The sequence below is a fragment of the Caretta caretta genome, chromosome 3 (genome assembly GCF_965140235.1).
Source record: "Caretta caretta isolate rCarCar2 chromosome 3, rCarCar1.hap1, whole genome shotgun sequence".
Lineage (NCBI taxonomy): Eukaryota > Metazoa > Chordata > Testudines > Cheloniidae > Caretta > Caretta caretta.
Genome location: NC_134208.1, coordinates 135,357,834 through 135,371,628, shown reverse-complemented (window position 1 = coordinate 135,371,628; position 13,795 = coordinate 135,357,834). Strand labels below are relative to the sequence as shown.

Genomic DNA, 13,795 nt, shown 5'->3' with positions numbered 1-13,795 from the left:
TTGATACCGCAAAACACTTCAAAGACTAGAATGATATAAAACCGGCACATGTGAAGTGGATTAAAATTGGCTAATGGATAACTCTCAAACTGTAACTATAAACAGGAAATAGTCATCGATCAGTTGTATTTCCAGTCGTGTCCAGCAGGGATTGGTTCTTGGCCCTAAGCTTAACATTTTTATAAATGACCTGGAAGAAAACAAAATCACTAACACGGCCGTTACTCTGAAACCTGATGACACAAAAATTGGGAGTGGTAAATAATGAAGAGGACAGGTCCTTGATTCAGAACAATCTAGAGATCATTTGATAAAACACATTGTTTACTTGTGCCCAGTTTAATACAACTAAATGTAAATATATACATCTAACAAAGAATGTAGGCCATGCTATACGATGGGGGTGTCTTTCCCAGGAAGCAGTGACTCTGAAAAAGATTTGGGGGTTATCACAGTGGATAACCAGTGGAACATGAGCTTCTAGTGTGATGCTGTGCCTAAATGAGCTAATGTAATTCTGGGATTTATAAACACAGGAATCTCGAGCAGGAGCAGAGATAATTTTACCTCTGTATTTGGCACGAGTGCAACTGCTGCTGGAATACAGTGTCCAGTTCTGATGTCTGTACTTCACGAAGAATGTTGATAAATTGGAGAGGTTTCAGAGAAGAGCCATGAGAACAATTAAAAGACTAGAAAACTTGCTCTATATTGATAGACTCAAAGAGCTCAATCTATTTAGCTTAGAAAATTAAGAGGTAACCTGCTTACAGTCTACAGTATCGTGGGGAACAAATGTTTAATAATGAGCTCTTCAATCTAGCTGAGAAAGGTATAACACAATCTAATGACTGGAAGTTGAAGCAAGACAAATTCAGACTGGAAGGAAGGTGTAATTTGCCACTGGGACAAATTTACCAAGGGTCATGGTGGATTCTCCATCATTAATCCTTTTTCTAAAAGATATGCTCTAGGAATTATTTTGAGGAAGTTATGGCCTGTGTTATATATGAGATCAGACTACACAGTCACAATGGTCCTTTTTGGACTTGTAATCAATAAATTTAGCTTTACTGTCCTGAACGCGCCAGTGTAGATACACCTTAAAATATACGTCATTATGCCACCTAAGCCAGTGATCGAACAAGAGACCTCCAAAGAAAGTGGCATCAGCAATTCAGCAGCTAAGATGATGATCCAGCAGGGTTAAAAAGCACATACAAAGAGAGAGGCTCTATTTCAGACCTAATATAGAAAAGTTGTTTGCTCTTACAAAGAGGCTATGGAAGCTTTTATAACAGAGGTGTTCACAACGCTGTTTTGGCCAAATCCCAATTTTGTTATTATATTAATTTACAATGTTTAGTTTCAGTCTGAAAATTTATTCTTCACTTTGCCTCCTAGACTGCTGCATGGTGGTGTTGGTACCAAAAGAGGTATGTTCCACTCCATAGGCAGCTACATATTTCACTCGTGAAGAAATGATTTCTTAAGGATGGCAAGTGTTGCCAAAACAGCTCAGTAAATTATACACTTTAATAGAGTATTTAACTTTTATCTTAAGTTTTGCACTCATTTTATTACCACCAATTCTATTACTTGTTTAGATTAACATCCACAGTATTTAGCACTTTCCAAAGAGCTCTTAATTTAAAAGACAAAGAATAGAAGTAGACATGCAGCACAACAACTTAAGTGGTCAAGGAGGTACTAGACTATATAGTAATCTAATTGGCTAGCTCAATGCATTCTATTTTGTGAGTATTGCTTGCCAACTCCTTCAACATAAGGATCACTTCAACATTTAAGGGAACACAAAATGTAGATGAATGCAACTTAGATTTATTCAAAATGTCCTCTAAAATATTTTTATTTAAGCACATCACCTCCAGCATTTGCAGCGTTGTTGTAGCTGTGTCAGTCCCAGGCTATTAGAGAGACAAAATGGGTGTGGTAACATATTTTAAGGACCAACTTCTGTTGGTGAGACACAATGTTTCAAGCTTACACTGAAAAAGTGCTCTGCGTAAGCTTGAAAACTTGTCTCTCTGACCAACAGAAGTTGGTCCAATAAATGATATTACCTCACCGACCTTGTCTCTGAATGCTGTCTGCAATTTGTAGAGCAGCAGCATCTAAGAAAACTAGAAATTAAAACCGGACTAGTCTCATTGTCCAAAACATGTGCATTACAAGTTAATTTCCAGTTTTAGCAATCTAAGCAGTTCAAGAATGCCAAGCAGTTTTTACTATTACTGTTTCAGCAGGACCTTGAAATGGCTCCTATTGAGCCAATTTACAGGTTTATCTTAAAAGTTTTACTCAATGGCATTCTGCACAAAAAAATTAAAAAGTCTGCACACAATATTTTTAAAATATGCAAAATTCTGCAAGTTTAATTTGTCAGTAAATAAATGACAGGCTCCAGCATGGCAAGTGGGGAGTACAGGCCACTGGCTGCACAAAGGCGGGAGATCACCCAACAGTCACGCCCAGACACGGACTCTGCAGTAAGGCTGCACCTGACCCCGATGCAGCAGAAGACTTGGGCTTGCCCCAGAAACACCCTGGGGCCCTGCCCCTCTGCACCACGTGTGGGGCAGGCAGGCTCAACCAGGCAGGATCCAAGTGTGGAGGGTCTCAATGTGGGGGATCCAGGTGTAGAGCGAGAGGATTCTGTGTGGGACAATCTGGGTGCAGGCAGCTCAGTGGGGGCAGGGGTGTAGGTGTGGGGGGAGATCTGGCTGCATAGAGGCTCATTGGTGGTGGTGGGGTTTGCAGGTGCAATCGGACTCTGCAGGGACTTCCAAGTGATGGTGGTTGGGCCTCAGTGGAGGGGTCTGAGAGTGGGGGGTATCAGCAGGGGTGGGGTTCTGGGTGCAGCTAGTTGGGGGTCACTGGCATGAGGATCTGGATGTGGGGACTCAGGGTGGCACGGGGCATCAGGGTGGGTGTTTGAGTGCAGGAAGTTCAGTGCGAGTGGCCTGGGTGCAAGGGTGGGGTTCTGGTATAGAGTGCTAACGGGGGTTCTGGATGTACCAGGTGATGTTTGGCAGGGATATCTGGGTATGGGAGGTCCAGATGCATGGGGGAGCAGCTCCCTGTACAGAGACCCCTCCTCCCACAGCTGAGGATGCTGAGCTTTCTGCAGCTGGGGAAGGTTTCTGGGGATGGGTCTGACACAGCCCCAGCAACTCCTCACAGGGAAGAAGTAGTCCCATCCTCTCCTGCCTCCAGCCCAGCCAGGACTAGCAGCTAAGGCTGGCTCAGGGTAAAAGCCACTGGCTGGGGTGTCCCCAGCCCCGCGGTGATTTACCTCTCCACTGGCTGCTCTGGGTGCCTGAAACAACGTGCCTGCACTGCTAGGGAGTGGTGCGTGACTGCTCTTGCAGCTTCCTTTCGCCTCCCTGTCAAAGGAACTTTTTCTGCAAGGAAACAAATCTGCAGTGGTGCAGAATTCCCCCAAGAATTTAAGATTAGTCATGGTCAGAGGTTACATAAAAATACCATCTTATTGCAGATTTAGTATCTATTAGTAATGACTGAATACATAAGTGCAGATTTTTACTACTTTAAAGTCACTTTTCGCCCGGCAGCACCTACACAGCAATAAGCGGTGATGTCTTGGCAAACACTATCTTTGATCCAAGCCATCATCCATAGGGTTGTCAGGTGTAACTAAGGGCAGAATTTGGTCTACTAAAGTCTATTTTCAGTGGTAACAAAGAAAGCAGAGAAAGACAGTTCTGCTTTTAAAAACCTACATTAAATTTGCAGGACTGGTAGTTCAGACATACAATCTTTTAACTTGTGAACTGAATGAAACTGAAGTTAGAGAAATATCACCATGGAACCCAACTATGCCACAACCACATTATTTTCAGAGCTGAACTGCATTTTAAATATCGTCACAAAGGAAGATAAATACTCCATAGAACACCAAATGGCTGAACCTGCACTGACTTAGTAGCAAAACTCAACTACACACAGTCCATCTTGCATATCCTGAGGGCCATCTATTGCTAACCTCTGCCAAAAGCTGGGTACATCAACTCCAGCAGTGACTTTGATTACATATAAACGCTGTTGTTGCTTAAATTACAGCGCCATTTCAGCAAAAACCCGAGAGAAACCAAGCAGCGGCCCCTGCAGCCCCCGAGAAATCTGGAGCCAGCTCAGCACTGCCTCCCGCGGAGGCGCCAGCCTCAGAGGCTGAGTCCGCTTTCAGCACGACCCCCCGGAACGAAGCGAACAGGGAGTCTGGATGCTGCCGGCCCTTTGCTTCCCCTCAGGTCTCCCTGCCGGCCGAGCGGTCAGGCAGGGCACGACCCGCTGCAGGCACCGGGCTGCGCTGTCCCCGGGGGCTGCGGCGAGACCCGCTTCCGCTTCCCGCAGCCCGCCGGCCAGGACCCGGGAAAGTCGGCGCGCAGCGGGGCGCTCGTGTCATAGCGCAACGTTGCCCCGGGGGGCGCAGCGCCGAGCCCAGCTCAGCGGGCCGGGTAGGCGCCAGGGGGCTGGGCAGGTGTCGCTCCCCGCAGGGAACCTCCCCCCGCAGCACAGAGAAGCCGGTCTGGCGACACAGACCGACCAGCGGGGAGACCGCGCCCCCAAGGCACGGGGGCTAGCGGAGGGGACCGGCGACGCCCGAACCTACCGCCGGCCGGGGGCACCATCCGCCGCCTGCCGCCTCCACGTTCCCGGGCTGGGCCAAGACGCACCCCGTTTCGGCCCGGGCGGGCTCCCCAACTCCGACACCGGCAGCAGGGTGTTAAAAACTCCACCCACTTCCACCTCAACTGCTACCGCCACCACCCTCCACTGTTGGGGGGAAAATGCGCCACCAGGGCTTCACTGCGCAGGCGCTAGGTCCTCCCACTTGTTTTAATTAGCCCTCTCTTCGCCCCACCCCCTGGAGGCCCCTCACGCGCGATGCATCATGGGATTTGTGGTTCGAGTGTGAAGCTCAGCTGCTTCACGGGCGCCGAAGAGCGGCAACGGAAAGAACCGCGTTACCCATGAGCCTTTGCGGCGTCATGTCTCTGTTTCCATAGAATTGGTGGAAAAATGACATTAGCGTTTCCGATATGGGGGCCAATGGTGCAGGGAAATGGGTGGGCCTTACCGGTTCCGGGCCAATAGAGAAAGAGCAGGGCGGGAAGGGGGCGGCTCTCTATCCGTCAGTCACTTTGTGAGGTGGGGGGAGGGGAGCGAGAGGCTCGGAGCGGAGCAGCCACCGCCAGCGCCGGGTCCGGGCAGGGGGGGGATCGGCCCCATCATACGCAGCGCGGAGCTGCAGCCGTAGCCGGAGCCCTTGCTAGGGGATTGATCCGGGGCCAGCACCAAGCCAACGGGTCCGGAGCCGGGAGGAGGCTTCGTCCCCCATCTCCTCCCGGGTCAAGGGGAGCCGCGGGCGGGCGCCGCGGAACAAAGGTAACAGCGACAGCAGGAGAAAGAGCCGCCCCGGCCCCGCCGCCAGCGGCTGAGGGAGCGGGGCGGCTCCGCTCGGGCTCGGGGCTCGTTGCTTGAGGCCGTTCCGAGGCGGGAGCGGGGTTGTTTTTGTCCTGGCGAGACTGCGGCGGCACTCGCTGATTCCCCCCCGCGTGAGGTGGGGGGTGGGCGAAGGGCTGGAGTCGCTGCGGGGCGGCGAGGAGCCCGAGGGGGGCTGCCTCGTTGCTGATCGGGTCCGGCCCGCTGCGCTGGGCAGTTGCGGGTGTTGCTGTTGCAACTCCTGTCGCGGAGTCAGCGCTTTCTTTTATGGGGCTGGGAGAAGCTGCCGCCTCTGTCGGGATCCACAGAGCCGCAGCCCCTCCAACGGGGAGAGCTGCCGCCACCCCCCCCCCCAGTCTCCTCCTCATACAATGGAGGAGCAGCGGCCTTCCCCCCCCCCCCCCGCCGCCGCCGCAGCAGCAAAGTGGGGAGGGGGTTCCAGGGATCAGACATCGCCGCCCCCCTCCAGCCCGCAGGCCTCTGGGGAGAGGATTGAGAGCCCCGACCCCCGTGAGCTGGGCGCGGAGCTGGGACTATCCTGGAGCAGCTGGAGAGGCTGGGGGTGGGTTGTTGTTGTGGCAAGTTTCTCCTCCTCTGACAGAAATGGCGTCAATGGCAGCGAGTGAAGGGGAAGCCGAGCCGCGGTGTGTGTGGGCTGGAGGGAAAGCAGTGGCCGAGCGGGGTGGGGGTGGGGGGACTGAATGGGGAGGTATCGCAAATGGGGGGTGGAGGGATCTGGGGGAAGGGGGTTTGATCAGGATCCCGGCGGCTCCCCTGCCCGATTCCCCCCCTCCCCTAGGCTCCGGTGCAAACGGCTGGTGCGCTGGCTCAGTGCTTTGTTTTAATTCCAGGTCCAGCCTCGGCCGCTCAGCCCCGATCGGGGGCTTTTTTCCGCAGCCTGAGCTCATCATGAAGGTAAAACCATCGTCTCTCTGTCTGGGAAGGGATGGGGAGAGGGTTGCATGAGGGAATGGTGCACGATTTGTCCCGGCCCCACTCCCCGGTGCGAGGCTCGGCGCTGGTTGGGATCTAGGCTGCAGGCTGCTTCGCCCCACTGCCGTGGGGTGCCTTAGATGCCTTTGGTGTTTGTTGTGCAGGTTTGGCTCTGCCGGGTTTTGCTGAGGGACTGTGTAAGTTCACTGCGAGCAGGTCGTTCCCTTTCCGAAACAACCGTTTGTAGGGGAATAAGGACATGGCTGCCGGGCCAAGCTTGACGAAGGGATAGGGGACAATCACTCCGCTTCGGAAAGTAACCTTGCAGAGGAAATGTCAGCCAGTCATGTTTGCATTAATTGAGGTTAAATGATGGATTTACTTTCTGTGCCTTAACGGGAGTTCTGTAGAATTAATAATCGTGAGGTGGTGTCTGTACAAGGGTTGCTCTGCAGTGAAGGTAGTGCTGTAGGATGCAGAATGATTTTCAAACAGCTTTTTAGTTTCCTTTTTAGTGTTGTGTGCAGTATCCACATACACCATTGTCAGTCAGAGGCATTTGTAGACCATTGATACTTGGTATAGTAGGCAAGCCCGATTGAAGTGATTGTTCCACTCAATTTAGATGTTTTTGTGAAGAATCTTGCTTTTCATTAGTAGATTTAACAAGTGTGATTATTAGTCTTTTCCCTGATTTACTCTTGGTGAATACAGTGTCTTGTTTTAAATGCTGTTATTTGTATTACAGCAGCACGCAGAGTTCTTAATCAGGATCATGCCCTCATCGTGCTGCATTAAATCTGGCTTCTAAGTTTTAGAAAACTTATTAACTACATTTGTCATATAACTGCAGGAAAAAAATATTGGAATATATGTACAGCCTGTCAGCTTTAGTATTCATCGGGAAATACAATAATCTCCAGCTAGAGTCATACTTCTTTGGGGTTCTGTATATGTGTGCCCATATATATATTGTATCAAATGTATATACACCACTGTATTCAGGAAACACTAGAAATAGCAGAGGATACAAACAGTTCTATTTAACTGGATTCAGTAGGCAATACTAAGCACAGTAAAGTACTTAACGTTCAGTACGTTCCTTTTGGTTACTAATGAAAGAGCCATAAAATGTACAGTTTTAACTATTATTCCCAATATCTTTTCTTTAATGGGGGGGATAACTAATGGGACCTAAAGTAGTGCGCCAATATTGGTATTTCATTAATAGGTTGCATCTAGTAAGTAATAAAAACTATAGTTAAACTTTTACGGCAGTGTTATATGGAAGTTCCCAAATTGTGTTCATGACTTGCTGGTCTGTGGAGTGTTGGCTAAATACATGGTGCTCTTTCTACTTGTGTCCATGTGGGGAGATGGAACAGATAGGGGCAGGAGACGAAATCTAGAGCAGGGGTTCTCAACCTTTTTCTTTCTGAGGCCCCCACAACATGTTATAAAAAGCCCATGGCCCACCTATGCCATAACAACTGTTTTTCTGCATATAAAGCCAAGGCCGGCATTGGGGAGTAGCAAGTAGGGCCACTGCCCGGGGCCCCACACCGCCGGTAGGCCTGCAAAGTGAAGTTGCTCAGGCTTCGGTTTCACCCCAGCTGGCAGGTCTTGGGCCTCAAGCTTCAGCACTGAATGACGGGGCTACGTCTTTCTGCCCTGGGCTCCACCAAGTCTAACACTGGTCCTGCCCGTCAGACTCTCTGAAACCTGTGTGTGGACCCCAGACCCGTGGTTGAGAACCACTGATTTAGAGTAAAAGGAGACAGAGTGGTGAACCTTTTTTTTCCCAAAAGGATCTAAAGGCAGCTAAATATATAGAAATACTTTTCTAATAGTAATTTTCTATGTAAACAAATGTGTAATTACCATGGAGATACTGTTGTTCAGATACTGTGGTTAAAGGATCCATCGAAGTGCCTACTACATATACAATTGTGGAGATGAGGAAGTCTGCAATCACAAATGTGAGGGGAAAGTGTGCTATAGCACAGCGTGAAAACCCCTCTTTTAGCTCCTTTGAATAAGTAGCAAAAGGCTTAAAGCTTAAATATCAAACACGAAATCCTGTTTATAGATCCATATTTTAGACAGTATTTTAACAAAAGCTAAAAGTTTCTTTAGTTATACGTAAGATTCAGACTGCCATAGCCACAAGAAGTTTAATTTTTTAGCAGGATTTTAACACGTTTTATGATCTGTTCATGATGAGATCTGAACTTCTGTGTGGTCAAGATGAGCAAACCAACTGTCTGGAGTTTCCCTATAAATTTATTTGGGATTTAAATTGGAAGATGTTAGTTACAGTGAAGTTCCTTTTTAGAGTTACAGCACAAAAATAAAATAAAATTTTAGCTGGTTTTAAGCTTCCAAAGAGTAATACAGCATGTCTCATGCTAACTAAATGTATATCAGTTTACAATCTTGTAAATTAATTTGCATATCCCTAAGAATATTGCAAGGATACAAGTTTGTCTAATCAGAAGTAATAGAAGAGAGTGAACAGGGAATTCTTTTTTTCTGTTCACCGGCATCACAGAGTAACTAGATGACTGATTAAACAGAGCAGGATGCATCTTAAAAAATGTGACTGATTTTGTTTATAAACTACTGGAAGAGTGTAATGATGGACATTTTTGCATTTAGAGGATGGAACTCTAAAGACCCAGTTTTACTGTGAGCCTGCCTGTATTGTGCTCATTGCAGGATTGGGGCCTAAGCCTTGATTATTGTTTTCGTGATCCTTCCTTCAGATGAAGGAGGCAGTGTATTCTGTGGTAGGGCATTAATTTGGGAGTCTGGCGATCTGTGTTCTATTCCCATTTCTGCCACTGTCTCGTTTTGTCTGAACAGTTCATCTTTACTATGCCATATTCTTCTCATATGTGTAAAGAGAATAGGATATTTACTCTTCTTTGTAAAGCTCCATGGAGGAAGAATGCTATATAAGAACTAAGTAGTAGTAGTAAAGTGATACAAATGGAAGTTCACTTAACATGCTTAGTTATGGCTTGGAACTGTGTGGGGAACAACGGTGATACTGTCTCCCAACACAGGGTTTCTCATCCTTTTTTGAATCACTTCCCACCTTAGCATTTTTTTAACATGGACCTGTCCCCACATCCAGGAGGGCACAGGCACCATTTCAGATTTCAATAGGAGGGACAACTTGCAGCTGGGGTCCACAGGCCACTTAAGCCACTGGAAGCTCTTGGATATTTTTTTTAAGATAAATATGTAAAGATCAGTCTATTTCAGAAGCATTGTTGTGATTATTTCCTATACTGCCCAGCAGTGCTCCCACAAACTCATCCCCCCCAGATCACCTGACAGGCCCCCCCAGCAGGGCCCTTCTACCCCATGCTTCTCCCAGATCACCTGGCAGCGCTTACCCCCCTACTCCTTGTAACCCCACCTGGCAGTGCCCCCACACGCTTTACTGCCCCAGCTTTAAATGACCAGACAGCACCCTCACTTGGTAACTTCCCCTCCCCTCAAACACAAATCCATGGCTTCTTCCTACAGAGAGAGTAGAGGAGTTGCATGGGGGGGGGCACGTGGAGGGGATTCTGCCGGGAGGGAGGGGTTGCCACTCCACATACTACTCCTCTAGGTATTCCTGCTCACCAGGGTCAGTACTCTCTACCACAGGTTGGAGTTCAGCAGGTGGAGTCCCCTCCCATCTAGAGCTGCTGTGACTGACAGCACCACAGACCAGTCATGGCTCTCCTGTGAGAGTTGTGTTCTCTGAAGCAATCCTAGGGTCCACTCAGAGCACCAGCTGCAGCCCATGCTCAAATCAGCGGACCATTTGGCCTGTCTTGCCATTTCCCTGCCCCCAGCGAAAGTTTGATATGCCTCCTTGCCCTCTGTCTTGAGAAATTATGTCCTAACATGTGTACCACACCCTATAGCCAGTGATAGCAGTGTATTCCCCACAACAGCATATCCAGATCCAAGGAAATTAATCCCCTTGTATACTAATACATACCACCTCAACCTACCAAGAGTGCTATGTGCATAAGCTGCAAAGATGAAAAAACCCTACAGTTTTGTTTATATAAATGTTGGAATAAAACCAAACTGGATGTTCCACTAGAGGTAAACAAAGCTTTTTCCCTCTTATAATCACATATTGGCCTATACCAGAGAAAGGCTAGAGTGATGTGTGAATTGCTGTAGCTATTTCTGAGTTCTGGTTGGGATTTTCTTAATCACACTGCATGCCTTGCACATGACTCTTAGCAAAATAAGAGTGTTTCAGATGGTTAAAGAATCTTGGATTGCTAGCAGGTACCTATTTATGAAATAATTATGTTCCAACAACTAGTTTTATGTAACACAGTTGTTGAAAAGCAGTCTGTAAGCTTTCTATCTTAAATTTTTTTTAAAGTTAGGGGATTAACTCTACAAAAAAGACCTACAACATGAGGTGTACATTTTTTTGTTTTTTTAATCTAAAGGTTAGGGCTGCAGATACTTAATTGGAACTGAAACTCTATAGTTAGGTATTTAAAAATTAGAAGTGTTTATGAAAGTATTTTCCTTTACCTTTTATTAGTGAGATCACTTAGCATAAAATGTCTCGCTGTGGCTTGGAAATTTACTTGATGCTGACTAGCTGTATGATAACAGAAGTAGTGAATATTGTAGAAACTATAGAGATGCACTGTGAACCAAGTACAGTAGAACCCCATTTATCTGACGCTCCTTTATCCAACTCTCCGTATTCACCAAACAACCAGCCACACAGGTCCAGAAGTGGATGATCTCTCCTATGGCCGCTAGACTGTGCTGCAGCCTTGCACTGTCCCATTCTCTGGATTATCTGAATTTTTGATTATCCCATCTGGCCCTGGTGCCAGTTAGATTGGATAAACGGGGTTTTGCTGTGTGTCTGGTTAGATCTAATGTGGTTATAACCTTGACCTTTAAAATTGGAGCTTTGATATGCCAAGCCTAAATTACAGTTTTACATAGTTGTGGATATATTTGTATTCCATAGACTCAGGTGTTGTGGGGTGCTCATTCAAAACCTACAAAACTATGCAACGGGAAGAATGTGTTTTTTAAACATCTTCATTCTGAATTTACATATTGGTTTCAACAATAGTTATTTCACAGTGACCTATCTAGTTCTCCTACAGAGGTCACTGGTGCATGCTTATGCTGCAACTATACTGTCTAAAAGCCAGTCTGCTACTCCAGTTCATTGTGTTGTATACACATGATAGACTAAAGTGAAATATGTCTTCTAAACTTTTAGTAACTAATTTCCATCCTGCAGCACAAGTTAGCTGAAAGCCAACGGCTCTCATGCTACAGTCTGGAAACTAGTTTAGGAATTTAGTGACCTTCATTTTCTAATCAGCTGTGTGGGTGGCAGCAGAAGTGCTGGGGTGGCACAGGAACACTACTAGTTGGGGACTGCTCATGTGAAGGAATTAGGAGAACAGGTAAGACTTGTGGTGTATTTTTCTCCAGAATTGGTTTTTGGTTTGCAAGAAACCACTCCATTTAAAAGTAGTGCTCCCTATATACCCCTTACTAACCAACCTCTGGTCACTTTTCAATTTCCTCATGCTTACATAGTTACGCAGAAAGAAAAGAAAACACTGCTTTATAGAACATGTCTTAATAACTTAGACTGGATAGAATTTGACTTCTTTGAAATGTCAGCTGCCTTATATCATATAAAAGTGTATAATTTGAAAATCCATTACTTTAATATTGAATCATTTAGTAGAAACTGTGATACAGGAGCTGTGAGGTAACCTAGGCTAGCTTGTTGGGGGGAGAGGTCTGCTTTAACTGAGGAAAGTTTGTTACTATCACAGTTCAGGGTAAATGCTTCTGTATTTCCCCTCAGTGGTCCAGCAAGAGCACCTACTCTCAGACTTCAGCTCCTCAGCAGTTGCCTTCCTTGGACAGAGACCGGCATCCAGGCTGCACAAATCCCTGTCTTCACTGTGTTATTCCCAGCCAAGACAGGCTGTACACTTTGCTTGCTTTGTCTTTAGAAACTGTTTACAGGTGTAAACACACTTCTCCTTATGCAAACCTATTTTATTCTGAAGGTTAAAAAGCACTACAAAGAAAACGTATTACAGCCAATAAAGGAACCTACACATGTGCTAATAAGCTTACTTTCATCCTAACGTGGATTCTGTCAGGAACAGTCCTTCAACCCCCCACCCAAGGAGATCCCTTGTGGTTACCAGTTTGTGACAGCTTCAGCTGAGAGTAAGCTCCCAGTCTTACAAAATCTCAGTAGGCCCAGTCCTTCCAACCCTACTGTAAGGATTGGGGCCCTCCGTGGACCAGGGTTCTGTCCATTTGCTGGATCAGGAAGAAGGCCCTGAGTCCATTTAAAACTAGGATATTTACCCCCAAACCCTATCTTTGTTTGTTGGTCCCTGAAGAATCTAGTTTATATTAGTATTTATGTAGCTTTTCCAGGGGGTGGCTTCAAAGGGCTGATAAGGGAGGAAGTACATTAGCATCCTCTCCCTACTAGAGAATGTACATACAATACTATAATAACATGTACACAGTTGCATTTTTAATACCCCACATTTATTAACCCTCATTCAGTAAGGTTCAGTTTAATTCAGTAAACATCTTAATTCCTCAAGGTTTGTTCTGGATATTATAGGATATTGTCAGTCTGTCGCAATTACCAGTAAATGAGCCTAGGAGGAAAGTAGATTATTTTTCGTTTGTTCTCAATCTTGGAATCAGATATATTTGGATCAGTGTTTTTACAAGTAGGGTAACTAATGTACAGAAGATACTACCTAATATAATAATAGAAGCTGCAACACTGAATATATGATGCTAATCCTCAGTAAAACATTTTTAACTGGACAATCAGTAGCTTTTATAATCTGAGAATATGATTGCTATATATATTGTTGAATTTGTATGTGGTGTAGGACTGCAAAATGTTGTGTGTTACATTTGTACATTTTAAAAAGATATGAAGTTTTTTGCACTATATTTTAAAGTCATAGAGAAGAAAATGTGAATATCACCACAGAATACATATAGCTAATGTTTTACAGTTGAATGAGACAACCTTTCAAAGGTTCAGACTTCAAAAAGCTGTGTGGCCTTTTTGTGGGAAGATGAAGGGACAAGTCTATTGGTCTTCCCCCAAATTGCTTAAGTGCCTTTACTGAAAACTTAGGCATTTTCTACAGTACACATTTTGGTCAGCAAAAGGCAACTTTTGCTGACCGAACAGTGAAGGTGTACACACTACAAAGCTACTTCTGATGGCAAAACAAAACCACCTTAATGAGAGGCATAAAGTTTTTTGTGGCAAAGTTGAAGCAACAAAGCGTCGTGAAGATCAGAGGTG

At 46.0% G+C, this 13,795-nt stretch overlaps 2 protein-coding genes across 5 annotated transcripts in view; one reads left to right on the top strand and one right to left on the bottom strand.

Annotated features, from left to right (window-relative positions):
• Positions 1–4,857, bottom strand: part of GGPS1 (geranylgeranyl diphosphate synthase 1) — a 64,256-nt gene extending 59,399 nt beyond the window's left edge. Inside the window, exons 1-2 of one of the 2 annotated variants that reach the window (XM_048843824.2) lie at positions 4,655–4,857; positions 3,317–3,441 (exon numbers count right to left, since the gene is read on the bottom strand). In XM_048843824.2, coding sequence (XP_048699781.1) covers positions 3,317–3,441; positions 4,655–4,673 — 144 coding nt within the window. In that variant the 5' untranslated portion in view covers positions 4,674–4,857. The remainder of the gene's footprint in view (positions 1–3,316; positions 3,442–4,654) is intronic. The other variant, XM_048843826.2, reaches the window with a different exon arrangement.
• A 348-nt stretch (positions 4,858–5,205) lies between these two features.
• Positions 5,206–13,795, top strand: part of ARID4B (AT-rich interaction domain 4B) — a 142,442-nt gene continuing 133,852 nt past the window's right edge. For 2 of the 3 annotated variants that reach the window (XM_075126913.1, XM_075126909.1), the window contains exons 1-2: positions 6,076–6,131; positions 6,339–6,402. In XM_075126913.1, the coding sequence (XP_074983014.1) occupies positions 6,091–6,131; positions 6,339–6,402 (105 nt within the window). In that variant the 5' untranslated portion in view covers positions 6,076–6,090. Of the gene's footprint in view, positions 5,431–6,075; positions 6,132–6,338; positions 6,403–13,795 lie in introns of those variants that run through there. The other variant, XM_075126910.1, reaches the window with a different exon arrangement.